This window comes from Scleropages formosus, chromosome 6, assembly GCF_900964775.1.
Source record: "Scleropages formosus chromosome 6, fSclFor1.1, whole genome shotgun sequence".
NCBI classification, from domain to species: domain Eukaryota; kingdom Metazoa; phylum Chordata; class Actinopteri; order Osteoglossiformes; family Osteoglossidae; genus Scleropages; species Scleropages formosus.
The window spans coordinates 8,655,021-8,681,705 of record NC_041811.1 but is presented as its reverse complement, the minus strand read 5'-3'; the positions used below and the strand labels follow the sequence as shown (position 1 = coordinate 8,681,705).

General features: G+C 44.1%; 1 protein-coding gene across 1 annotated transcript; it reads left to right on the top strand.

The window, feature by feature from the left end:
* Positions 1–263: 263 nt before the first annotated feature.
* Positions 264–26,484, top strand: LOC108922691 (patatin-like phospholipase domain-containing protein 7). Its single transcript, XM_018732985.2, has 36 exons — positions 264–395; positions 1,732–1,775; positions 2,988–3,062; positions 3,392–3,479; positions 3,930–4,012; positions 4,406–4,494; positions 4,752–4,892; positions 5,055–5,214; positions 5,543–5,623; positions 5,724–5,852; positions 6,402–6,482; positions 7,058–7,202; positions 10,289–10,372; positions 10,605–10,690; positions 10,799–10,954; positions 11,108–11,185; positions 11,725–11,930; positions 12,051–12,182; positions 12,863–12,986; positions 14,223–14,336; positions 14,429–14,495; positions 14,688–14,837; positions 15,675–15,738; positions 16,591–16,759; positions 17,074–17,256; positions 18,067–18,185; positions 18,983–19,139; positions 19,249–19,365; positions 19,514–19,583; positions 19,710–19,826; positions 21,214–21,362; positions 22,458–22,610; positions 24,109–24,225; positions 24,429–24,513; positions 24,622–24,737; positions 25,197–26,484. The coding sequence occupies exons 2-36, from the start codon at positions 1,734–1,736 to the stop codon at positions 25,260–25,262; spliced, it is 3,993 nt and encodes a 1,330-aa protein (XP_018588501.2). The 5' UTR covers positions 264–395; positions 1,732–1,733; the 3' UTR covers positions 25,263–26,484.
* Positions 26,485–26,685: the final 201 nt, after the last annotated feature.

The following is a 26,685-nucleotide window of genomic DNA, read 5'->3' as shown; positions in this document are numbered from 1 at the left end:
TACGGGCAGCCAATTGGGATCCTCAAGACTGCTGGGTGTCCCCTCAGAAGCGAGGCAAAAATCCTAGGAAAATAAGAGCCTTCGCTCTTACTTTCATTGTGTATTTTCATAGCAGTAGCCAATTCAGGTCATCGACACTGGTGCACGTTTCTGTGAACGTCAAGGCACAATGTTGAGAAAAAAAAAAAACAGTAGCCTCTCTCTGATTGGGTAATATTCAATGTGTTCAGCCAATCGAGACAGTCGATGTTGGTGGGCGTTTCTGTCACTGTCTGGAGTCCAAATAGAGAAAGTAAGAGCCCCATGAAGAGGGAGTAGTTGTTCGGTGATGGACTCGGGGACATTGTGAGACGGACAGAAACGACAGGTTACAGGAGCTGCCAGGTTGTATTGTAGTAAGTACAAATAATAACAGTAAATAAATAGTAATAAGACTTAACTTATCTTCGGGGTTTCTGGCTGACTTGCTGAATTTGGGCACCTCCTGAGGCTCCTCAGAAGAGTTCAGTTCCTCATCCATGCTGCTATGCTTATTTCGTGTTTCAGAATGAAACAACAAAACGCAAAAACAAAACTGCAAACCTTTTTCTGCTAGGTGGTAAAATGTGAAACAACTCCTATGTTTTTTTTATGTGTTCTGTGTGTGTTTGCGGAAACTCAGGTCTCAGCCCACTTCCTTACCTCCAGGACTCTGCTGGCTCTGACTTGACAAACTTTCTAAACCCGAGGATTGAATCGAAGTAAAACGCAAAATGATCCAACAAGTTTTTAAATTTCAGACACCAGGCAGTTAGTGGGATCTCGTCTCACGTGCATTTTGTAGTGGCTTCAATGACAATCCCTTTAAAAATGGCCAACTCACACTTGTACCATCATTGTTGTTATTAATATTAGTTTGCTTAATTGATAACTTTATTTGAAACCACATACAGTATTAGACCCCTTTACTGTGTCAGCACGGGGTAAGTGCATTGATGAGGGGTGCTAGGTTGGGGACTTTAACCAAATAATTGAAGCTACAAGTCCTTGTTGTTTGTGACAAGTGCTATTGTTAACCCCACATATAGAGCTCTTGAAAGTTCGGCCCTCCCCTTGTGTCCTCAGTGTTGAAAGGGGTCTGTCCTTTGTCACTGTGATCGAGTCCATCCATCTGGTTGCTGGTCATACTCTTCTGGTTTCACCAGCTTTTTCAACCGTTACAGAGAATCCACTCCTCTCATGTCTAAAGCATGGTAAAATCAGCCTCGCCACTTGTGCTTGCGGTGAAAGCTCTGATTTCATGCTCTTAGTCACTGTACTTGTACACTGTACCATTACTTCGCACTCAGTAAGCACACAGGATGGGTTCAAGAGGGGGGGAGAAGAAAATAAACTTGCCCACGCAATAGGTGGAATCCATTGATCCGGTCGTAAGGAAATCGTTAGGCTTTACTTCTTGCGTAAATCAGATTTTTTGCCAGTTGGGCCGTAATTTTATGTCTTTAGCACACTTATAAACACTGTGACAGTGACGCTCTGACAACCTGCTGCGTCGTGTGTCTTTTCTCCTGCCGTTTTGTCTCGGTGAATCTTGTTGTCCTTGGCCTAATTTTATGGGTGGGTCCCACATCTGACCAAAGGGGTTGGAGGGTCTCTGCAGTTACAGACGAAATCTGTTTTGGCTGTTCTGCTTCATATTGCAGATGGAATGCGATGATTCACCCTTGTTCTTTATCCAATTTTTTTGCATAGGTATGGACAAAGACGGAAATGTCGACAGTTGTAGTATGTACCCGGTAAGATACTGTTGTTACTAACTTCTCTTTATTGATCTGATGCTTTTCTCCAGCATAGCTTGCAGTATGAGATTTGTATACTCAGATTCTTGCGGTGATTTAACCATTTATACAGCTGGCTGAATTTTACTGTCTCAGTTCAAGATAATTACCTCAATCAAGGGTACTACAGCATGAGTGGGGCTTGAATCTTAATGCCTCAGTTGTAACGTCTGACCACTACGCTGGCATGACGCATGTAATATCCTCTAATACCATCTGAGATGTGTAGGTTTGTCAGGTCACCAAGATCTGGTATGAAATTAGCATGGCCCTGAACACCAGTCTCCATAACGTCGCTCTTGTGCCATCAGCCTTTGTTTGCCACTATTTATTTACTTTTAGCAATGCCTCAGACTCTGCTCTTTGTTTTTAAGTAAACAAGTAAGTTGTTGGTTACACTAATTTTGTTTCAGCTGTGTCTTACAGTTTAAAAACTGCCACATTGTTGAGTAAAGGCATATAACTCCTTGTTTCATCCATTATGCTTGTGCATATTTTATATGAAGAGTCAGTGGATAAATCCTGTGTTTCCACCAAAACACTCTAACTCAACAGTTTTTCGTGCAAAACAATGACTCAGTGGATCATGATTCAGTGAAAACTAGTGATAATCCAAGCCCTAATGTAAACATCCATACAGAACGTGTACGTGTTTTGTTTATGAGGAAAATACTGCAGCTTGACAAGGCGGTAATTTCCTCCTCGGAAGATGAAAACTTTGAATTTGTACAGCATGTTCAGTTTGTCTCGTTCTAATAGAACAACACCCCAGCCATGCTGCGTGTGACATTTCCTCCAAACTCTAAACACAGACAGCCGAGTGGAAGGAGACTCAGCAGGCAGCAGGGTGGGGGAAGAGCTGGACAATGGCAGTATTTGGGTGTAAAACAGAGGTATTTCTTGCCTTGTTCTCAGCAGGCTTTATGGTCAGTTTGTGGTAGAAAACACCCTTGGCTCGCCTACAGCTGCCTGACGGAGATAAGGTTTATTCTTGTGCGGATGACTCAGTTGGACACTCAGTTGCCTTCTCGCTCATGATGGCATATTGCGCCTGCTCAATTATTATGCTGTGTATTTCTGCTTACCAGATGGATTAATAAGTTTCTTGGAGTTCTGACAAATTAAGAGTGTGCGCGCATGCTAACAGATTGCTGTGTCCTCCTGTTTCAGCTTATACTGCCCAGCAGCAGTGATATCCGTGCGCGAGTGCAGCAGTTTGTGGAGGAGAAGATGCAGACGACCATGGTATATCCCACCCCTGACCCTTACCCTGAATCTGACCTGTCCTTCACCAACTCTCTGGCCCGGATCAGCCTCTGACCCCACTCCTGACCCTGACCTGTCCCGTGTCTCTGACCTTCCTGATTATCCTTTTGCCACTTCATTGACACCTGTCTGGATGTGTGTTTTGTTTTTAAATCTGTGTGATGGAATCAGGCATCACTGTTTACTTGTGAGACTCTTTGTTCACCTCTGTGAAAAAGAGCACATTTTTGAACATACCACTGGTTTTTCTGTAATTCTGTGTGTTAGAGCTGCTGTTAATGCAATGACTTCATGGTGATGTCTTTCAGCTGACTGGTGTTTTGATCGGAGCAGCGGTGGCTGTGTCTCTCATCGGCATCACTGTGCTCTTCCTCTACAGGAGATACAAACTGGCTGGTATGGTGTATATATAATATGTGTGTGTGTGTGTGTGTGTGTGTACACCGCATATTCTCATTGCCACCTTTCACACTTACAACTGTGCCCAGTGACACATTGTCTTCAGAGTTGAAAGGAAGTACTTACTTGACAAGTAAAAATCAGCTGTAGTAAATGTATTTGTATATGATTACACTTGTAGAAGTTCTTATCTGTAGCAGTGTGTGGGGACATTAGGTCAAAGGTACAGATAAGAGAATGACAGCATAATAGCATCAGGAATGTCAAGTCATGGATCAGAATGGAACAATTACACAAAGAAACTATAAATGAGTATAATGATGAGTGCGAGGTAGAGATACTGGGATTGATTGTTAAAAGATGCATTATAGGTTTGGCTGTTAGATTGCTGGCATTTGCTTTGTGCCTGCAGTGCAGTGCATAAGATCTGTACTAATGGTGTTGCAGGAGGGCAGCAGGCCGGTGTTCCTCGATACCGCTTCAGGAAACGAGACAAGGTGCTCTTCTATGGCAGGAAGATCATGAGAAAGGTGAGACTAGTGTTTTAGATCTTGTTGCCCCTGTCCAGCTGCTTGCTATTACATATATTTCCATGCATTGGTTCACATCTCTGAAGTACTTGCCTACAGAAGTGACATTCAAATACCGTAGATTATCATAGCAGATGGTGTTTGACTTATTGATGTAGCTGTCAGGAGATCAGTAGATAATTGTGTATTAATGGTATGGGTTTAAAAGCCCTTTTGAGTGCTGGTAGGGACTCAGCAGCTCTCGGGAACAGAGGGAGTTCGTTATCAGGGACATAACCGGAAACAGACGTCTGATTTTGGACTACTTTGTGGGACCATCATCTGGCCAGAGGTAGTAAAATGCCTCTCTCAACATGTTATAAATGAGTGCATGAGTCTTCCCCACCCTTTCAGGTGCAGACCCTCTCCTCCACACCTTCATCCGGCTCATTGTCTCGGCAACGGACCCGCAAGAGACCCAAAGTCCTGAGCATAGCTCGCAAGTGAGTCCCGTGGCCATTTACATGAACAGACTTGGCGTGTCTGGATGGTGAGAGGTGAACGTGGTCATGGATATGGCCCTACGGCAGTGACTGTAAGCTCAAATCCCAGGAAAGGCTTTGCTGTCATTTTGTCAACAGATGCCCAGCTGGGGTAAAAGGTGCAAGTTTAGCATAGTTTTCCTGCTGAGATGATAACAGACAGGAAGCTAACATCCGTATTAACAAGCTCAGTGTGTCTTTCTGCTCGTGTCCTTCAGGATCTTGCGAATTCGAAAGGAGCCCCCTGCCCTACAGCCCAAGGAGCCCCCGCCATCATTGCTGGAGGCCGACCTGACCGAGTTTGATGTGCAGAACTCGCACCTCCCCTCAGAGGTGCTCTATATGCTGAAGAATGTCAGGTGATTTGGTGTGCTTAGCGCAATGGGTATGCTGGGTTGTGCCTGGCACGAGGGCTGTGTGAAAGGGTTCCTTTTTGCCGAGTTCCCCCTCTCGCTCACTCTTAATCCTGTTTATCTCTCTCACCCTCCTCCTCTCTCTTTCATTACCCCTCCCCGATCCAGGGTGTTGGGCCACTTTGAGAAGCCCCTCTTCCTGGAGTTATGTCGCCACATGGTGTTTGTAGAGCTGCAAGAGGGTGAGGGCCTCTTCCGCCCGGGTGACAGGGATGACAGCATCTATGTGGTGCAGGATGGCCGACTCGAGCTCTGCGTCCATGAGAGTGTAAGGCCCTGGGGCCCATTGGGGCTAACATTACTTCCATCACCCAGATTATGACAAAACAACGTTACTGCCTCTGCAGATGTACAAGAGGAAGTGGCTTTCTCCACCTTTCCTGAGTCTGTTTGGTCATAAGAGTTGTTACATTTCCTTTTTTAAAAAAAAAAGTTAAATTTCTTCTATTTTTCTGTCTGCAACACTTAAGGGACCAAGAATGTAACGGCACAGATTTTTAATGTAGCGTTGTTATATACATTTCAGTTGAATTTATGTTGTGGCGTCATTAGGAATAGATTGGAATTGACATGACTCTTTTTGTCATGACCTCCAGGATGGCACAGATGCTGTGGTAAAGGAGGTGTTGGCAGGAGACAGTGTGCACAGTCTGCTCAGCATCCTGGATTTCATCACTGTGAGTGTGTCCTCACTTGATTTGGATGTGAATATACAGATGTGTATGTGTGTAGCTGGGATAGCAACTATGTGCCATGTGACTCTTGCTGTCCCCCCAGGGCTACCCAGCGCCTTACAAGACCGTGTCGGCGCGGGCTGCGTCCCGGTCCACTGTACTGCGCCTGCCGGCATCTGCATTCCAGTCTGTCTTTGAGAAGTACCCTGAGACACTGGTTCGAGTGATCCAGGTACTGCAGGGAGACCGCAGTCTTCGGCACACTTCAGTTCACTCTGGCTTGTTTTAGCTCACTTTGATTCACTTTGATGTGTTCCACCTCCAAGTCAGGTTCCTGGTGTGATTTAATTATAGTGTCATTTACACCTGAAACAGACACAGGGAGAGCTGAGCTTCTGTCAACACAGTCACCTCAATGAAGCAATTAAATGTGGAGGTGAAAACTCCTGAGGAGCAGAGCTGTTCTGTACTGACCTGTACTGTCCTCTCCACACAGACATTTCTCTCTCTCTCTCTCTCTCTCTCTCTCACTCATTCTCTCTCACACACACACTCACTCACTCTTTTGTTCTTTTAGAGGATCTATAAGGGGGGACACACTGTACATTTTATGTTGACCCAACTATTGATGTGAATGAATAGATCAAACAGCGTTTTGATCTTTACATCTACTCCGAGGGCAAGATCGTCCGTCAGTGCGAAGAGAAGACAGGCAGAGATCCCTTTCTAAGCCGTAGAGAGAGCCCTTCGCTAACTTTGCTGTATATCTCTGTGTGTATAGATCATTATGGTGCGCCTGCAAAGAGTGACATTCTTGGCTCTACACAACTACCTTGGTCTGACTACAGAGCTCTTCAGCCCGGTGAGAAGATACACAGATGGTGCAATTCAGTGTACTCAGAGCAACATTGGAGCTGCCCCTCCTTTACAGGACCATACATCACAGTTAAAATTCAGCTTTGTAAAGACTTTGCCTGACCTTTAACTATCATTTGAATTGTCCACAGTTTAAAAAAAAAACTGCATTCTATATCTGAAAAATATAATTTAGCCATCAGGCAGATTGTAGGCAATTGTCCTCCAAATACCAGGGTTAAGACTGGTCTTCTGTATTCAAAGTAGATGCAGATTTCTGTAATAATCTTTTACTGATGAATATGTAAATAAATCCAATATTGTAGAGAAAGGGTGTAGCTATGAAGAAACTTGTAACCTAGTAGTTTTAAGATCAGCTCTCAGTAGGTTTCATGCTATTGTATGTTTGCTGCGCTTTACAGCTTGGAGTAATTCTTTAATGGATACATTCTTTTCTCTGGAAAAAATGGATAAATGTGTGAAAAAGTTTCTGGGCGGGATCCTTCAACAGAACAGATAACAGAAGCTGCCAGTAAAGTTTAGTCCATGGATAATGAATAAACCATGGTGAATGTCTTCTAGGAACGGCAGGCAGTGCCACTCACGTCAGTGGCAAGCGTCATCGCTGAAGGCAGCCCGGTTAGGACGACCCGCCGCTCGCATTTCCAGTCTGCCACTGATGAGGAAACCACCCCTGTTCCTGTTCTGGACCATGTGGTGGAAGCAGGTCAGCCACATGCACCTGATTGTGTTCTAACTGGGAATGTCTAGTGTTTTCTCAGCTTTTGGTAAAGGATGCTCTATCACCTCTTCTTGGACCCACTTTTATATCCATCTGCATTTATCAGTCTGACATGTTTTTATACAGACTTATAAACTATTCTGTGGCATCAAAATATAACAGATTGGCTCCACGTGTTACAAATGGTCATGTTATGAATTTTGGAAGGTACAAACATTTTCCAGTTTTTTATTTTTAAATTTTCTTACTGTTTCTCAGCACTGTAAGTTATTAGCTCATTTTACAGTTTTTTTTTTTTTTTTCGGTAGCTTTGTGATGATAAATTGGATGAAATAGGTTTTCTGTCATATTTGTATATGAATGAAGTCTGAGAGGGGGGCGGCGGTGGCGCAGTGGGTTGGACTGGGTCCTGCTCTCCGATGGGTCTGGGGTTCGAGTCCCGCTTGGGGTGCCTTGGAACAGACTGGCATCCCGTCCGGGGTGTGTCCCCCTCCCCCTCCAGCCTTATGCCCTGTGTTGCTGGGTTAGGTTCCGGCTCCCTGCGGCCCCGTATGTTACAAGCGGTTCAGACGGTGTGTGTGTGTGTGTGTGTGTGAAGTCTAAGAGAGAAAAAGTCACACCATTATTGTTTTATGTTATGCCCTTAGTTTAGAAGATAATGAAATGTACAATCATAGGTGTGACATTATCCCTTAACTTTCATCAACCTACTCAAGGAGGTAATTGGAGTCAGGTGTTTGAATATAGTTGGGCTTGAATTGGGACAGCCCTGTCTAATATCATTTTGACCTACTTAAATCCTGATCAGCAAAAGTCATATGTACTCTATGTAGTGTTATCAGCCCACACACCTCATTCACCAAAGTGACTTACACTGCAAAATACACTACTTGCACTGGGTCACTCATCCATACATTAGTGTAACACACTCTCTCTGTCACTCACACACTATGGGGGAACCTAAACAGCATGTCTTTGGACTGTGGGGGGGGAAACTGGAATACCCAGAGGAAACCCACCCAGACACGGAGAACATGCAAACTCCACACAGACTGAGCGGGGATCAAACCCACGTCCTCTTGCACTACCTCGGCACTGTGAGACAGCAACACTACTTGCTGTGCCACTGTGCCACCCATAGCAAGAAAACTTTAGTCGAAGCATGTTCAGAACCCAACTTCTAGTCAAATGGTGAAAGTTTGGAAGGGCGTTGAATATACCTAGGAGTGGTCATCGTGCATATTTCCATGAGAAAGCTGTAAAGTCCATGAATGAACTGTAACAGAATCTCAGAACAATGGGCAGCACGGTGGCACAGTTCTCCCTGTGTCTGCTTGGGTTTCCTCCCACAGTCCAAAGACATGCTGTTCAGGATCCCCCGTAGTGTGTGAGTGACACAGAGAGAGTGTGTTTCACTGATGTTTAGATGAGTGACCCATTGTAAGTAGTGTATCTAGCAGTGTAAGTCACCTTTGTGAATAAGGTGTGTGGAATGATAACACTACATAGAGTTCATTGGAAGTCACTTTGGAGAAAAGTGTCTAAGTGAATAAATGTAAATGTAAATCTAGGAGATTGCAAACCTTTCTTGCATCAGCTCAAGTCAGTGTTCATGACTCGACAATATGAAAGACACAGTGGGGGGGATGGGGTGGATGCGCTGGATAGTGGTAAGTTGGAAGTCAGTGTTCACTTGTAATAACATGCAGATCACCAAAAAGAACCTGGCTGTTTTCGAAGACTTGAATTACGGACAAATTGTCTGTGGGCTGATAAATCAAAAGTAAAACTTTTTGGTTTACATGGGTCTTGTTACATCTAATGAAAACCAAGTATTGTACAGTATAGTATTTCAGAGTAGCAACAGTCAAGCGTGGTGGTGGCAGTGTGACGGTCCGGAGAAGTTTTTCTTGCCATCATTGAATAAACCATGAATTCCTCTTTGTACAGAATATTGTAAAGGATTTTGAGTCATCAGCCCATGCAGTGAAGCTGAAGCACAGTTTGATCATGTAGGAAGACAGTAATCCTCAACACAATTCCACATCAGAATGCCCCAGTCAAAGCCCTGACCAGAATCTGATTGTGATGATGTGGCAGCACCTGAAGAATTGTTCATACTGGAAAACTTATAAATGTTGCTGAACTAAAGAAGCTCTGCATGGTGGAGTGAGCTAAAATTTCTCAGAAGAAGCATTTAGTTGCTGTCATTGCAGCTAAAGGTGGTGAAACCAGTTATTGACTGTGAATACAATATCAATAGAGAAATTGGAAAGAGGGCAAATGCTTTCCCAAATTTCCTAAAATTCCAGTTTTCAGTCAAACAAATGTGACCTGAGCTTACCCACCAAGCTAACATATGGCTGTAAAGCACAGTCAAACAGAATAGGATTGTGGGGCAACCTAAGTTTCGCTCAGTTCTCTAGTGCTTGCAGCTTTTTTTCTGGTGTTCTTGTCAGTGATCAATAACAAGATGGGGATGTCTGCACATGTTTATAAGTTGAGTTGGTCAACAGTAAACACCGGAGTTTGTGGGGGGGGAAAGAAAAAAAACTTTTTTAGTATTTTAAATAGGTCTTCATGTAGATCAAAGTTAATACAAATATTTGTCTTAAGAATTTTAATGCAACTTATGAACAGGCCAGAATCACAGCAAGAAATAGGCAGACAGTACACTGAGAGATTTGAAATATGTTAATGTACTTAGAGCCAAGGACTCAAGGTAAATATTTTGCAATATATCACAGGTATGATCCTTTAGCACTTTCTAATAACTTCCAGAAGTGTAGTTGGTTCAAAATTTTGCTCAAAGCTTTTTTCAATGGTTATGTTAACCCCAGGCCAGTAGGCTCCAGTACAACTTGTTTGTAAATAGACGAGCATTTGGTAAATGGCAGCAGTGAGCTGTAAACTGGATAAAATAGTGTAAAAACTTGAGTTGAATATGTTAGAATAGTGATACATGTATGAGGCCATTTGCAGAGTGTGCAGAAGGTTTGCAGATGGGCAGTGAATCTCCTGCTGTGTGAGCTGTATGTGTGTGGATGTGACAGTTCTTCCTCTGGTTCTAGATGGCAGGAGACCCGTTGCGTCAGAGAGCTCCCCTGCCCCAGTGCGCAAGGCTCGCTCCGTCTCGATGCCTGTGGACTGTTCTGGTAAGGGTTGTTTACCGGATTGGAGGGTCTTACATGTGTTACTCCATAGCTAGACACTCCGTAGGCCTTTTTTTAAATTCTTAAAAAGGAAAGGAAGCTCTGTGAAGATGCTGAATCTGAGACCCCATAAGCGTCGGCCATTGGTTACTGTCCTTACCATTTAGAAATGGCTCAGAGTTGTTCTGCTTCTGCTTTTGGGATCCAGGATGCCAAGTGTGTCTCTGTCCTGCAGGGGGTGCCGGGAATGATCTGAACATGGCATACGAGCGAGCTCGAGTCACCGTAGATGACCGTCCGTCCAGTCCGATCATTCAGAAGGCATTTATCCATTGTATCCTGCAGTTCTAATCCTAGTAAAAATACTGAATCCTGAATTAATTTGAATTTAATTTTTTGTTTATCTCTTCTATCTTTCCACCCGAGCAGTCTATCCTGAAGAAGAGTGTAACCATGCAGGATGCCCCCTCTGCTATATTCCACTATACAGACAGCAGTGAACGCTCTGACCATGTCCAACCCAACAAGGTCAATGCCATTTTCCAGGCTGCCAAACGAGACCTGCTGGGACTTATCCCACTGCAGGTAGGTAGCATCTTCAGAGTTTTGGAGCGAAAAAGAAACAAAAGACTACCGGTATGAATCCTAGACAGCTTCAGTAAAGATTGGGCTCTGTGAAACTATTAACTGTGTACATCTAGTGTTCCATGGCCGTGTCCCTCTATCCCTCTGTATCAGGACCCCAGTTTGCTGGAGGGCAGGGTGACGCTGCACCAGGTGAAAGCAGGCTCTGTGGTGGCCCGGCAGGGAGACCAGGTCTGAAATCATTGCCTCCTTCCTCCTATTGTGGGGTTTCAGTGGAAATGCAGCTGTGGAAAAAGAAGACAGTAGTGGCAATTTTTGTGCTGTGGCTGAGGATTTTTTTTGTCCCATGTCTGGTTTTTTTATGCTATGAGTAAAGGGAAACAAGGTTTGGACTTCTCCCCTGATCTCTTATATGCTTGATAAATGTGTACATGTATGTTAAAAACCAAATATGCAGCTACTCATGTAATGTATACCTGTTGATATCATGGTATGTGAGAAACTGACTACTCAAAAATCACGTGTCTGCATCCAGATCTTTTCTGTTAATAATGCACTTTTTGTATTGTCTGAGATGTTCTTTGCTTTGGAGAAAAGTGCTAAATGAGTGAATGTAATTGATGCAAGCTGATCTAAAATTAATCAGTTAACTCAGCAGTTTAGTACGATGGTTATTTTTTCTGCTGTAGTATAAGTTTCTATTTGTCTTTTGTTGGACTGTGTAATAGTGCTGTTGCTTATGTGTGTTTTATATTTGTGCGTGTGTTCAGGATGTCAGTGTGCAGTTTGTGATCTCGGGCCTACTGCATGTCTATCAGCGCATGATTGACCGTGAGGAGGACACGTGTCTGTTCGTAACTCACCCAGGGGAGTTGGTGGGCCAACTGGCCGTCCTCACTGGGGAGCCACTCATCTTCACTGTCCGTGCACACCGCGACTGCAGCTTCCTATCCATCTCCAAGACACACTTCTATGAGTGAGTGTAGCCTCCTGTCTCACGCTCACATTCACTATAAACTTTCGACTTTTATTAGCCCATTTCAGTGCCTAGTAACTGAAAATCCCTTTTTGTATGTGTGTGTGTGCGCGTGTGCAGGATCATGCGGGCGGAGCCCAGTGTGGTTCTAAATGTGGCCCGAACAGTGGTGCGCAGGATGTCCCCCTTTGTCCGACAGATCGATTTTGCGCTGGACTGGATGGCTGTGGAGGCCGGGCGAGCTGTGTACAGGTACTGTCTCCTATTCCGCTGCCTGATCAGCTGTCATCATTAACATGATTCCTGTCTTCTCTGACATACCTGTGGAATCTGTGAATCAGTTTACTGGAATGTTTGTTGAAAACTACCAGGATTTGGTAACTGTGGTTGAAAACCAGTCTTCGCTCATTCAACTATAATCGATAACCACTTGTCCAGTGCAGAATGACAAAAAGTACAGTGTGTGAGGCAGGGTGCAACTTGAATGGGATGCCAGTTCATCACAGGCAATTTCTCTAGGTCTTAGTCATGCACACAAATTTAGAGTTACCAGTTCACTGGAATCACATGTCATTGCACTATGGGAGGAAACCAGAACACCTGGAGGAAACACTCATGAACATGGGGAAAACTTGTGAACTCCATACAGACTGAGCCAGATTCAGATACATAGCCCGGGAGCTCTGAGACATCAGCACTACCTGTTGTGCTACCATGCTGACCACTAGACTTCCTATGCTTGTAAATCCACTACACACATGTGCAAATGATCTGCTCCCATCAACAAATGTGATGCAATTCCTTACTTCTGTTTTCTTAAGGTTTATTTAGTAGATAGTTTAAGTGCACTAAGCACTGTCTTATACGTCAGTCTTGGAGGTTGTCAGCACATGTGCTGGAGTTGGGTTCTGCAGCTCTGCTCTCCCTCTCAGGCAGGGTGACAAGTCGGACAGTACCTTCATCGTCCTCAGTGGCCGTTTGCGTTCTGTCATTCTGAAGGAGGATGGCAAGAAGGAGCTGAACGCGGAGTATGGCCGTGGGGACCTCATTGGGGTGGTGAGTGTCACAGGAGTGGTGATAACACAAACGCGTGCTTGTTGCAGCATTATCTCCTGAAGCACACACACACGCACACTGGCTGAAGCTACTTGTTCCAAGCGGACCTCGAACTCCAGACCCGCCAGAGAGCAGAACCCGGCCAAGCCCGCTGCGCCACTGCGCCTCCAATCTCCTGAAGTACTTTACCCTAATGTGTTAATGACAAGAACTGTATAGTGTGTGAGTGTGTGTGTGTTTGGTTCTCTTAAGTGCAGTTAACAGTGGAATGCTGTGAATGGTGTTTTGGGTTGGAGCGTAATGTCTAAGGTTAAAATTAGTAGCTGTTAGATAATCTTTAGTCAGAGCTTGTGGTTTCTGAATCAGAACACTTGCTTTTTAAAAGTAGTACACTCAGATTTGTGATTTACTGTAGATGGTACAACTTCATAATTATCATAACTTATTGTTCATTTCGTGCCTTTGTATCAGCTGTAACATGTACGTGGTAAGAAACTGTTGTTTTTCTAAGGCAAAGGAACTCAGGTTTGAACCTAGAACCCTTTTCTGCCCTTTTTAAAAAAAATATATTCTCAGGAAAACTTTAGTTTTTGGAAGCCCTTGCCACCCAAACTGGTGCTTTCCAGTCATTACAAACCGTGCGTGCGTGCGTGCATGCGTGTGTGTTAAAGGGTTTTTATCTCCTTACACACAATGTTATTGACAGCATAGTCCTTCAGGTTAGGTCAGTTGTACCCTTCCGTACCCCTGTTAAGTCAGTGTTGCAGATTCGTTGACGTCTGCAGTGACGCCCAGGCTACTAAAAATACCTGTTTGTTTGGATACCATGGTTACTAACCTCAGCTTTTAGGTACCTTGCTGTGGACAATGGCTGCAGAGCTAAGTGAGGTCTGTGGCCGTGGTATTATTTCTCCAGTGGTACAGAATTAGCCTCTTGGACGTCATCTCTCAAAATGCATCTGCAGATTTGTTAGAAATGCTCCGTTCTGAACTGAAAGGTCGCTTTTAATGGTAGCCTGAGTAAGGGGGTTTCTGGAAAGGTCCATATAGAGACAAGTGGAGAGTTAAATGGACCCTGCTATTCAGAGTCTTTATCTGAAGCTTGGTAGGTCAGAAGCACGAGTGAGCTGCACTTAAAGGTGCAATAATAGGTTTGCTTGGTCTTGCTAGTAGAGGAAAGGAGGTGTTTTTTGTAAGACTCAACACATGTCAGAGTGTAATTCCTTCCTCTGCCAGGTGGAGGCGTTGACCCACCAGAACAGGGCCACGACTGTTCACGCAATCCGAGACTCAGAGTTGGCCAAACTGCCAGAGGGGGCACTGAGCTCCATCAAGAGGAGGTACCCACAGGTAAGGGATGCTGCTGGTGATGACCCTGAGTTGACAATCAAGAGACAGACTTCTGTGTTTAGTGTCTTGCCTGTCCACCCCACTCCACACAGGTGGTCACACGTTTGATTCATCTCCTTGGACAGAAGATCCTGCAGCAGGTCAACGGACCGCTGACAGGTGTGTGAGTGTCTGTGTGTGGGGCAGGGGGGTTTGGGGCAGTATGTCACTAATGCTGAGAGGCTCATTGCATGTGGTTATCAGTCTTTGACCGTTCATCTTTTTTTAACATCTCTCTATTAGTGTTTGCCCCTCTTCATGTGCTTTTGTAAATGTGTATTTGAGTGGTTTGCCATTTGTGTGTGTATGCAGCCCGCAGCCTGGCCCTCCACACTCCAGGCAGCAAGTGGGATGCAGGGAACCCGGCCTCCAATCTGTCCACGGTCTCCATCCTGCCCGTGTCAGAGGAGGTGCCCCTAACTGCCTTCACCCTGGAGCTGCAGCACGCTCTCAGCCCCATTGGTGTGACCCGCCGCTCCCCTCTCCTACATTCTTGTCCCTTACACTGTGTCAGCAGGTGCTTTCATACAGGAGAGCTTGTAGTTTTATACTGGTGACTGTTTAAAGAGCCTGGTATTTTGTTCAGGAAGTTCAGGTTAGCTGAGAACACAGCTGGGGCCCTTTTTGGACTTAAACCTGCAGTCTTTCACTCACAAGCCCATTTCCTAACAGAATGGGTCTGTGGGACTGCAGTAATTCGACTCACTGCCATGGTGTTTACCAACGGTGTCATGTTCATCAGTGCTGGGGATTGATAACAATGAGGAATGTTGCGCATGTTTATGGGAAGAATTGCTCAGCAACTGGCACTGAATAGGAGTTTGTGGAGATGATGCATTTTTATTTTTTCATAATTCATTTTTAAACTAGTACCTCAAGATTTATTAAATTAAAATTTTGCTGTGTATCTACAATGCATTCCACTGTTTTCAAAACCCAACACATTGATTAATAAATTGATGGATATCTGTGGACTTTTTTTTTTTTTTTTTTTTTTACTTATTGTGACAAATTTCTCGTCCAAACTGTGTTCGTATCTTGATGAAATGGTGTAGTTATATTTTTTGTTTTATCTAAAGCTATTTACGATACTAATAATTTCACCTTTTTCATTAATTTTTTTAGAAAAAACTATAAGGTAGATGCTAAAAGAAATGGCGAACCGCCATCTGGTCAGAAGGCTGTTGCTTTATTCACTTAAGCACTTCATCTCACATTCTACAGTGAAATATTGCTATAAGAAGTTTTCCTCCCATTGTAAGCACAATATTTCCTTTTGTTTCTTCGTTCATTGCTCAGGCCCCACCCTGCTCCTCACCAGCGACATCATCAAACAACGGCTAGGGTCTGCAGCCCTGGACAGGTTGGTGACAGACTGCTTCATTTTGAATGGTTTCACTGGCGGGTGGTGCAGCCATTGCCTTCCTTTTTCCTGTCTTCCTGCAGTGTGACATCTGCCCCGTCTCCCATTTAGTAAATGTTTGTCTTCAAACTTGGATGCTCATATGGGTATTTGTGTGTGTATTGCAGAGTTCTCGTTACCGGAGTCACGGATAGCTCCGGTATCTTGTGTGACCTCCTACGTTTTTTTTTTTAATAGCAGCGTGTGTCATATGTTCACTTACAGTACAGACATGCGTCGCTTATTGACAGGGATACGTTCTGAGAAATGCGTCTTTAGGTGATTTCATCGTTGTGCGAACATCATACAGCGTACTTTTACAAACCTAGATGGTAAAGCGTCGATGCAGTCGAGACGCGGTAAACACGCGATTTATGACGCTGCTACCGGCATCGCACAGCATACTGTTTTATAGGAAATTTTTTTGAAGTATTAAGATTACACTCTAAAATAATGATAAAGTACAGTATAGTAAATGCATAAAGCAGTAACATAGGTGTTTGTCATCATTATCAAGTATTATGTACTGCACATAATTGTATGTGCTATACTTTTATACGACTGGCAGCGCAGTAAGTTTTACACCAGTACCGCCACGAACACGTAACACGTTGCGCTACGAATTTACGATGGCTGCGATGTCACTAGTCTGAGTTTTTGAGCTCCATTCTAATCTTATGGGACCACTGTCGTATACTCAGTTCTTCGTTAAGCGGTGCATGACTGTAGTTGCTTTGCAAATGCTTAGGTCACCTCCTGGCTACCTGTTGTGCACCTTAATCCCTATGCTGCTTGCTCCTTTCCCCTGCCCAGTGTGCACGAGTACCGCCTGTCGAGCTGGCTGGGCCAGCAGGAGGACATTCACCGCATCGTGCTGTACCAATCGGACAGCTCGCTCACGCCCTGGACCCAGCGCTGCATACGGCAAGCTGACTGCATCATCATCGTGGGCCTGGGGGAACAGGAACCTGTCGTGGGGGAGGTGAGTGGGTGGGGGTGCATGACCTGAGGGGCAAAATCAAAGGGGAGATGAGTGTAAGAAAGGTGGAGGAAGCTGATGAGAGGGGGTGGGGAAATTAGAGTATTGCCAATTGTAATGACTTTACACATTTATTGGTAACAAAGAGATCATACTGTTGCTAAACTTTAAGATAACGACTCAAATGAGACTTCCTAATATTTTCTTCCTTGGGTGACCCAGTGTGTGCTGTACCTTAACCATATGTGGGTGCCTCTGAGTGTAGACCCCAGTATAAGAGTCCTGCTACCCTTCCTCTCCTTCTGTCCCTCCCTCAGCTGGAGCGCATGCTGGAGGGCAGTGCAGTAAGGGCCCAGAAGCAGCTGGTCCTGCTGCACCGTGAGGATGGGCTGCCCCCCCAGCGCACAGCGGAGTGGCTCAATATGCGTAGCTGGATTTCCAGACACCTGCACCTGTCCTGCCCCCGTCGCGTTTTCTCTAAGAGGAGTCTACCCAAACTGGTAACCTACCACCACCACGAACTCTGTAATTTCCATCCTGCCCCAGCTCGCTCTGTGTCCTTTGCCGGTCCTGATCCTGGTTTCTTTCTACTTGGTCCAGTCCTGCCCCCCAGTGTCATCAGTTGTAGTGCTTTTCTTTTATAATAAATTCTCCTGCCATGTTATACTGTGTTATGTATTATTACTGTTATTTTACCCCCTTTGGTTTGTTATTAGTGGGTTTAGTTTTTTCTTCCTTCACGAGATAGCAGTTCTTGCACAACTGTGAGGTGTGTTTCAGGTTAGTATTTCACTGAAGCATGAAGGGCTGCCGAACTAGCCTTAACCCTGATGGAATGGTATACCTTTAAAGTTTTCTCAGGCAACTGTGTTGCTTGATATGGACATGGACTTGGCAAAGGACACAAACTGTGTGACTTGCACATCAGTCCCACAGTATTACACTGCCCCTACCATACTGGACGGTGAGAACCACACCAACACAATTTGTGCGCTCATCCTTTCTCTGTCTTACAAATACTCACCAATTAGATTACACAAAAGGTTTAAATTTTGGTCTATCTATAAAATCAACTTCTGCTGCACATGTGTCCAGTTTGTGTGTTTTTGACACAGGCAAATATGGTCTCAGCTGTTGTACTCAAACTTTTGACTGGCACTGCACCTGTACAGCACAAGGCTGGCTATATATTTTTAGTAGATGGTCATTTGTAGCCACCAGTCTTGTCCTCTGTGTGTCTTTGAATGTTTTGTTTGTTTCCTTGATTGTTTTGTTGGTGTCTTTGTGTGCCCTTGTTCCTGGACCCACAGAGAGAGATGTACCAGCGGGTCTTCCAGAAACCCCCCGATCGTCATTCAGACTTCTCCCGCCTGGCACGGGTTCTGACGGGAAATGCCATCGCCCTGGTGCTGGGTGGCGGCGGTGCCAGGTAGGACTGCCCTCTGCTTAAATGTCTACTCGTCTACCACACCAGTTGGACGTGTTTCGGAAAGCTTGATATTCTGGAAGGGGAACTCCAGCCTGTGATGATAGGGAACAGCTGCTGTTGGAACATCATCAACATCATCATCATCTCTGTCAATCTCTTCAAATGTGTGTAACATGAGTAGATTTGACACATGGAGGCAGAGAGCCTCACTGTCTCGCGCACACACTCCTAACCGGCTCTGTCCGTCTGAGTTAGAGCTTTTCTGCTTGTCTCTGTCTCTGTTGGTGTGTCTCTCCTCTGACTTCTCTTCTGTTTCTGTCCTTTTGTTCGTTTTCTTCAGGGAGTTACTACAGGTGTGTATATCCCCTTCGGCCTCTCGCTTCCTGTCTTTTACTGTCTTCTTCGCTCTCAGTCATGCACGTAATGCCTCTGCTATTAGAAGCAGGCTGCTAAATAAGAATTAAATTATATTTAAAATTGAAACTCAGCAGTCCCCTGTGGTTGGGTTTGATAGTGCCAGTACCGGTATAATGACAAGCACATTAACTTGTAGTGGATAAGAACGATACGATGGGAATAATGGAGGATTTTTGTTCAAGACAGCACCCTACCTGTGTCTTAGATTGAGATCTTAGACCTGTGTCTACCTGTGATTGTCTGGCAGTGAACTCTAATCTTTGCTCAGAGGCTTTCCCTTGATGATAGTCCTCTTCTCTCTCTTCTTCTTTTTTCACCACCTCTTTGCCTCCATTCTTTTTCCCTTGCTCTCCTTCTCCCTTTCTCTCCCCATCTTTTAGGGGCTGCTGTCAAGTGGGGATACTTAGGGCGCTGAACGAAGCAGGAATTCCTGTGGATTTGATTGGTGGCACCTCCATCGGAGCCCTGATGGGAGCGCTGTATGCAGAGGACAGGAGCTACAGTCGCATGAGGATCCGAGCCAGAGAGTGGGCTATGGTCAGTGAGCTGAAGGGCACTCTGTCATTTCAGAACTGAACTTGTTTATTGACCAGGGTACAACATTAAAACCGAGAGCTCACCGACCCTCCCACACCACCTTCCCCAGGAAATGACCTCAGTGTTTAAGAAAGTGCTGGATCTAACGTACCCAGTCACTTCCATGTTCTCTGGGGCGGCCTTCAACTCCGGCATCAGCAACGTTTTTCAGAGCAAGCAGATTGAGGTGAGAGAGCACAGACCATCTTGGTGTGTTGATTGAGCGGTGGTCAATGTTTCTTCTTGCTTGTGGTTTTTTTTTTTTTTTTTTCCCCCCCCTCCCCTGTGTCCCCTGCATCTGGCAACACTCACCATTGAACTATTTGTCTCTACAGGACCTGTGGATACCCTACTTCAACATCACCACCGACATCTCTGCCTCCACCATGAGAGTGCACACTGATGGTGCGTTGCCGTATCAGTCTCTCTCTATCTACAGACTAAAATATATTGATGTTGTGTGTGACTAATGGTGACACAAGGCCACAGGTCATGTAGAGCAGACAGTCATATGACACTGTCTCCTCCTAGGCTCACTATGGCGCTATGTTCGTGCCAGCATGTCTCTATCAGGCTACCTGCCCCCACTCTGCGACCCCAAGGATGGACATCTGCTCATGGATGGGGGCTACATCAACAACTTGCCAGGTGGAAACTTCTTCCTCCTAGCCCAGCCCCTGATTTCCCCTGTTTCAGGGATTCTTTACATTATATGTATCTGTTATTTCCATGGAATGTGATGTTACTTCACAGATGCAGAAGACATAGGAGTGATCCTTCTCTTTGAAAAAAGGGTTAAATGCGATAAAGCCAGTGTAATTACCAGTACTGCCCATTATTAGATTTTCCACTTTTCTTCATTGTTACTACAAGGGTTGTACCCAAAGTAATGAGCATATTGGAATTACCATGGATTGCCCGACCATATTGAAACGTGAGACGTTATAATAACTAGTTCCGACTGTTCTCTCGCAGCTGTATGGAAAATGACATCTCTTATTCCAGCTGCGTGTTCATTAAGGTGCCAGTGAAAGATGGGGCGAGGTCTCAGCCCCTTAAATTATTCCATTTGAAGAGAGATTTTTGGAAAAAAATATCTGACAGTTTAGTGTCTTATCTTCTATAGTCAATACTGTTCTTTGGCATGTATTTGGTAATCTTAATGCTGACATTTACTTATTTGTACCATCAGTGTTTGTTCATTCTGTGCAGCTCTTGTAGTTGTAATGTTTGGTAGCAGCACGCTTGTCATTTGGCACAGGAAAGTAACTTAATTATTATTTTTTTTTCTCATACATGCATGTTCAAAAATACAAATACAAATTCACCAACATAATGGAGTATTCCATTATACAGAACACTTCTCACAAACATTTTATTGTCATATTTTATGTCATGTGTGACAATGTAACCCATCCTTAGTACACTGAGTCACTATTTGAGCAAATCATTGGATTATATTGCTGTTGGGCTTATATGTATTTTACATCAAAAGGAAAACATTACAAATTTTCATTGGCACCCTTTCCAAAAATGGTTAAGAAGAGCATGCTCTTTTGAGAGTGTATTGACTGAATCGTGTGACGTAGGCTTAATTTAAAAGTGCATAAGGAGATGGCATCATGTGCACATGCAGTGTCAGATGATGGGTGAAGCTCTTTAAAGACAGAAGTCTCGCATCAGCTCGGGGTTGGTCTCACGTGATATTCATATGGCTGAAATGGAGTTGTACTGCAAGGAGATATTCATACTTTTGTGCTTGTGTCAAAAATACATGAATCACTAAAGGGATTTTGTGGGGAAATAAACAAAGGTGGGTTGGAATTTCCTGTTAATATCTTTTATGAATATCACAGTTACCGTGTTCGTTATTCTCTCGTACTTTTGGACAGTTCCAAGCTAAAGAGCCTAAAGCAGTTTGTGTTGGGGCATCAGTGGAATAGCCCAGCCTTGAAGACCTACGGCTCTCACTGGGGGATGGGATGATGTTCAACCCCTCCCGTCAGTGATCAGTTGTCCTCTCTCCTGCCTGTAGCGGACGTTGCACGCTCCATGGGTGCCAAGGTGGTGATCGCCATTGATGTGGGGAGCCAGGACGAGACCCATCTCACCAACTACGGTGATTCGCTGTCAGGGTGGTGGCTGCTGTGGAAGCGCTTCAACCCGTTGGCTGAGAAAGTCAAGGTGAGGATTTGGTAATAATTGTTAACATGATAAAATGCTAGGTCATGGATGCCACATTGCACTAAAACAGTTATGATAGGTAATAGCCACTACGCCCACAGCTACACTGTGTAATAGCTGCTGTATTAAGTAACCTTGTGTGTGTTTGGTAATGGCTAAATTATATTTGCCACATTTGGATATTATCGGTGGCCTAGTTATGTGATTCAAAATACATATTTTCCGTGGCCTTAATTACATTTCATCATCACATATCATTAATTTCAGCCATTTGATATGTCTGGATGCTCTGTCGGGTGTCATACACCAGCATTCAGAGCAAACAGTCTCTGAGTTAAACTGAACTGTGGCATTTATGGGGAAAAAACAAAGGCCAAATTGCTTCAGTCAGCATCCTTAACGATGCTTTTTCTAAAGAGGAGTTCTTGGGAGGCTGTGTCACACATCCCATTGGCCTCCACTTGGCTTCGAGCAAGAAGTGCTCCCTAATGACAGTGCCTCTGTACATCACCATAACAGTAACAGTGTTATAAGACCTCGCAGTTGGACTACGTGCTTAAAATCACATTATTAGTTTATTGTCCTACAATGTAATCCTTAATGCTTAAGTCAATAAATACTCCTGCTGTGTTGTTTTATTTTCCTGCATAACACAATCCAGCAGGTGCTCTGTTGAGCGCTATATCTTAAGCAGTTCAGGTTAAACACTCTATCTGGTTAATGGACTCAACTTGTTTATGGACTTGAACCTACAAGTGTAGGTCCTGTTTTTTGTTGCTGTTATTTATAGTAATGCTTTCATTATTACAAATTGCAACAAAATATACTGGCAACAGGTGGTGTAGTGGTTGGCGCCTCTGCCTTGCAACTGAAGTACCTAGGTTTGAATCCCACCTGATGCTGTAGTACCCTTGATCATGGTGCTTACCCTGAAATGATGTGGTAAAAATTACCCAGCTGCATAAATGGGTCAATACGTGTTCAGTAGGTTAGAGCACAAACCTAAGATTGATAAGTCACTTTGGAGTTAATTAATAGTAATATAATAAGAACAAATGATTGCTGTGGATGATCTCCCTTGCCTCTAATTCTCAGGTGTTGAACATGGCAGAGATCCAGACTCGTCTGGCCTACGTGTGCTGCGTGCGGCAGCTGGAGTCTGTAAAGAACAGCGACTACTGTGAATACATCCGGCCGCCCATTGACCGCTACCGCACGTTGGAGTTCGGCAAGTTCGACGAGATAGCCGTACGTATTGCCGGAGGTCTCCACTCATGCTGATGGAGAGCTGACAAAATCAACATTTTACTCTTACACTGTATATTTTTTTTTTTAACATTCTCTCATGTAAAACTATGTACATGAGGCAACAAAAAAAAAACAAATTGCTGAAAGGCAGATAATATCATACGTTCAGCTGATCAGCAGTCGACATTGGAGAAACGGTATTCGCAGCACTCACATAGCATAATGCTTTAGCAAGTTGTGTTTTGTAAGGCTGCATCTTAATTTAGGTGCAGTTATATTTCTAGATTGCAGTTTTACACCTGTGGGTATTTTTTATAATCCTTAATTCTCCCATTTCATTTGTTGCTAATTACCCAGTGCTGATGTGTGCCTCTTGAAGCATGCCAACTCACAAAGGGTGAACACACCTCCCCTTGTGTGTGTTTAGTGTGATCCTCCCCCTCTTTGCTCTATTGATGCTTACTGCTTAACTGAGCAGAGTACACTCAGCCCTGGTATTCAGTCTCCAAGTAATCAGATTTTTCACATATTTGGTCAGCTATTCTTAATACCACTTGTCATTAATTGCTCCAGATTTTCATTCATCTGGTCTGCGACACCTAGTCCAGGCCAGTGACATTCAGTCCAGCATGATAAATTGAGACCATATGTTGTGGTTCATCCCTCTGTGTTCTGGCTTGCATATTCACCTGTTCGTGTTTGAATCCTCGGCTCGCGTTTGCACCACTGTGGTTTAATTGTCTAATTTTTAATTTATTACAGTCACGGATTTGTCAAAAAGGACTTCCGAAAAAGAAAGAAGTTAGTCTTAGCTAAAGTGAGGGGAAGGCAAAGCGTGAGCAAATGGCTCATGGTATGGGGAAAGAAAGTGTTGGAAGTGTTAAAGTGTGTAGAGCATGGTAAAAAAACAGCGCAAGCAATTTAGTCAATGAGAAGCCGAAAAAAGCGTGAGTTCAAAATGTCACCCTCTACATCAGTCTCCTTCTCCAACTAATGCCATGCCTTAGTCTTCCTTGAGGCAGGTCACACACACACAGAGTCACAATAAGGTTATGAAATAATTATACCTGAGTTTATTTTAGCTGTAATGCATTAATTGTTATTCTTTCTCTTCTAATGTGTTACACACTTTTTTTTTCCTAGTATTAGGCATCGTTTAGGGTGCTTTTGGGATGAACTTGGGATTGGGTGAGGCCAACTGTATTTAGTGACAAAACAGGCAGTTTCGCTATTACGTTTCTCAGCATTTGGTCGGTGGTGAATTCAGACTGGGTAAAGGGGATAGGTATTTTACATTTCGAACTCATATCTGCTCTTGTAGAGAACGCAGGCAGTAACCAGTCTCACCCTGGGTGTGCCCCACACTTACATGCTTCTATATTGGTGGCTGCATTCTCTTGGAGATTGTCAGGACACGACCTGTTCAATGTGTACGATTGCAATGTTGATGTAGAAAAGCCCTCCCTTGGAGTAGCAGGTAACCCTTCTTGGCTTTCAGGAGGTGGGGTACCAGCATGGGAAGACGGTGTTTGATGTGTGGTGTCGCAGCGGCGTGGTGGAGAAGATGCTGAAGGACAGACACCAGGAGGAGTTCCACAACACAAAAAGCGACAACGTGAGTGTGGTTCTGGCTCATTCTCTAGTTTTGTGTTCCAGCTGGACCTCCTGCCAGGAGGTAAGTTGGTTATGTTTTCTCCTGCTGCTCATGGTTGCTGAGGATCCAGGTTCGATACCCATTGAAGGCTGGTGCTAGTTTGGTTGGTGCTGGTAAATAATTACATGTCAGCTGATCGCACGATACGCTTGTTTGCCACACAGGTGGTGACGTGTCCCAATGCCTCCTTCACGGACCTGGCAGAGATCGTGTCCAGAATTGAGCCGGTCAAGCAGGCGCACGTGGACGGTATGGCGAGGGACATGGAGCAGCACTGGCAAATTTGTGACCAGACTTGCTTCTTTTGTTTCTTTTCACTCTGTCTTCTTGACTTTGCTTTACCACTCTGTCTCTCAGAGGAATCCGATTACCAGACTGACTACGAGGAAGAAGCTGTAGAAAGCGCCCTCTCTGACATCGAGCTGTCCAATTACTGCAGTGAACACACTGAGGGGGAAGAGACCATAGACTCGGTAAGCCCCTCCCTCCAAACAGCTTTTATACAATAAAACTACAAATAAACAAAGGCTTACTAGAAGGTTCTTGAAGTTACACAAGTGAATTAGCTGCAGTCAGTATTAGTGGCAGCTTGCTTTCACATAATTTGTACATTGGCTCCACTTTTTGAACATAATTAGGATCGGAAGTCCGTTCTTTACTTGATTTTAAGTCCAAAGACTCATATCACTTAGTCACAATAGGGAAAAAATTTAATTTTAATGTAACACAGGTTACTTCCGCTCTGCAGCATACTGAAATTTTAGGAAATACTGTAGGTTAAGTGAAGGAAATGCAGTTAATGGTTAACCCGAAAATGATTTAAAATTTGTAACTCAGAGGCCAGTAACGCAAGGAACCAGTGTATGTATTATTAGTGATAAAAATGCTATCAATAGTTGCAGTGATTTCAGAGAGTTGTAACTTTTTTGCAGGATGATGACGTTGAAGTGAGACACAGGCGGAGGCCTCCCAAATCCACAAGGACTGCTCTCCCATGATTTCCTCCAGCTGCCCTCCCCTGTCATGTCCCCGATGTCTAGACGCTTCACTGTGGGAGCCCCCATTTTCTCAGCGAGGCCTGTGCCTTCCTTTACAGTTCAGCAGTGATGCGTTCGGCTTGCCGTCTCCACCGTGAAACCTTTCTTTTCACTAACTGTTCTATTTTGGTTGAGATGGAAGGAAGAAAAAGACATTTGCGTGATAAACTTGGAATAACTTGTTGTCCAACTTGATGGAGCCATTTGGTTACACGTGAGCGTTACCCTGCCTTTAAAACACCGTGTCACATTTGCGCACACCCACGCGGTCTGACTGTTCTCGACACAAACACTCATCGAGGCACTTTGCACCAGTCTGCTGCTTGAATGTTCATTACCCTTGTATGTCTCTTTCCATTTTATTTGACATTGAGCACACTGGCTTTGGCTTAATTTTCCTGCAAAATCTTTCCTTCCATTTTCTCTCTTATAATGCCTATCAATGCAAGACCTTTTACATGTGTATGTTTTTGTAAAGAGACTGCTGCTTTCTCAAGCTAGCGAGGGCTCTTAATAGTTCTAATGCTACTACTTGATTTATTCACGACACAGGGTCCGGTTGATCTTTAGTTGAATCCACTGTGTTTATTGGACCCTGTATAACTGACATTCCAACTGCCGATGCCTTTCTAGATGACAACGTTCAATCATTCGTTCATATTCTTGGAACAGTGTCTGTATGACAGCGCCATTGATTGATTGTTTAGAATCCAATTTTTATGACTGCAGCTGACTGCAGAATCGCTGTCAATTTGTGGTTTTTCTGGTGCCGTTAACTTTGTGCTATCCAAGTTTGTGTTAAACCAGCAGTGACTGAACTGGACACTCCTCATGGAAAGCGGTACTGCAGAAAAAGCGGTAATCAGTTGCTGTTTGGTCGATTATAACATTTCATTTTAAAAGCAGGAAGTATGATTGATTATCCTTTGCTACATGTAAAAAGTGAACATGCACAAAAAATGCAATCAAACAATAGCATCATACAATTATTACAGTGTTACCTCATGTAAGGAGTGGTTGCAAATGAATGTTTCAGGTAGTAGAGAATTTGTCACCAGTATGAAGTGGCTCATGTGTTAAGTAAGCTAATATCACAAATACTAATGACTAATAAATTGTACTTCTTTCTTTAAATATTTGTAGTATTGCTGGTGTATAAAGTTGAATTAAACATCTATTTGAACAGTGAATTTACAGTCGGCCATTCGTGTGACCAAACAATGAGACACAAAGGGGTTTTGAACGCGTGAAAGAAGTGCAGCATCGCAAGTAGGGTACCACCGCTGGAAAGGTGAGTTGCATTACGTTCTGGTTTAGTGTCACTGCAGTATGACCAACTGCGAATGTTACTGTGTAACTGGGAAAATGTAGCTGAGATGGTGCG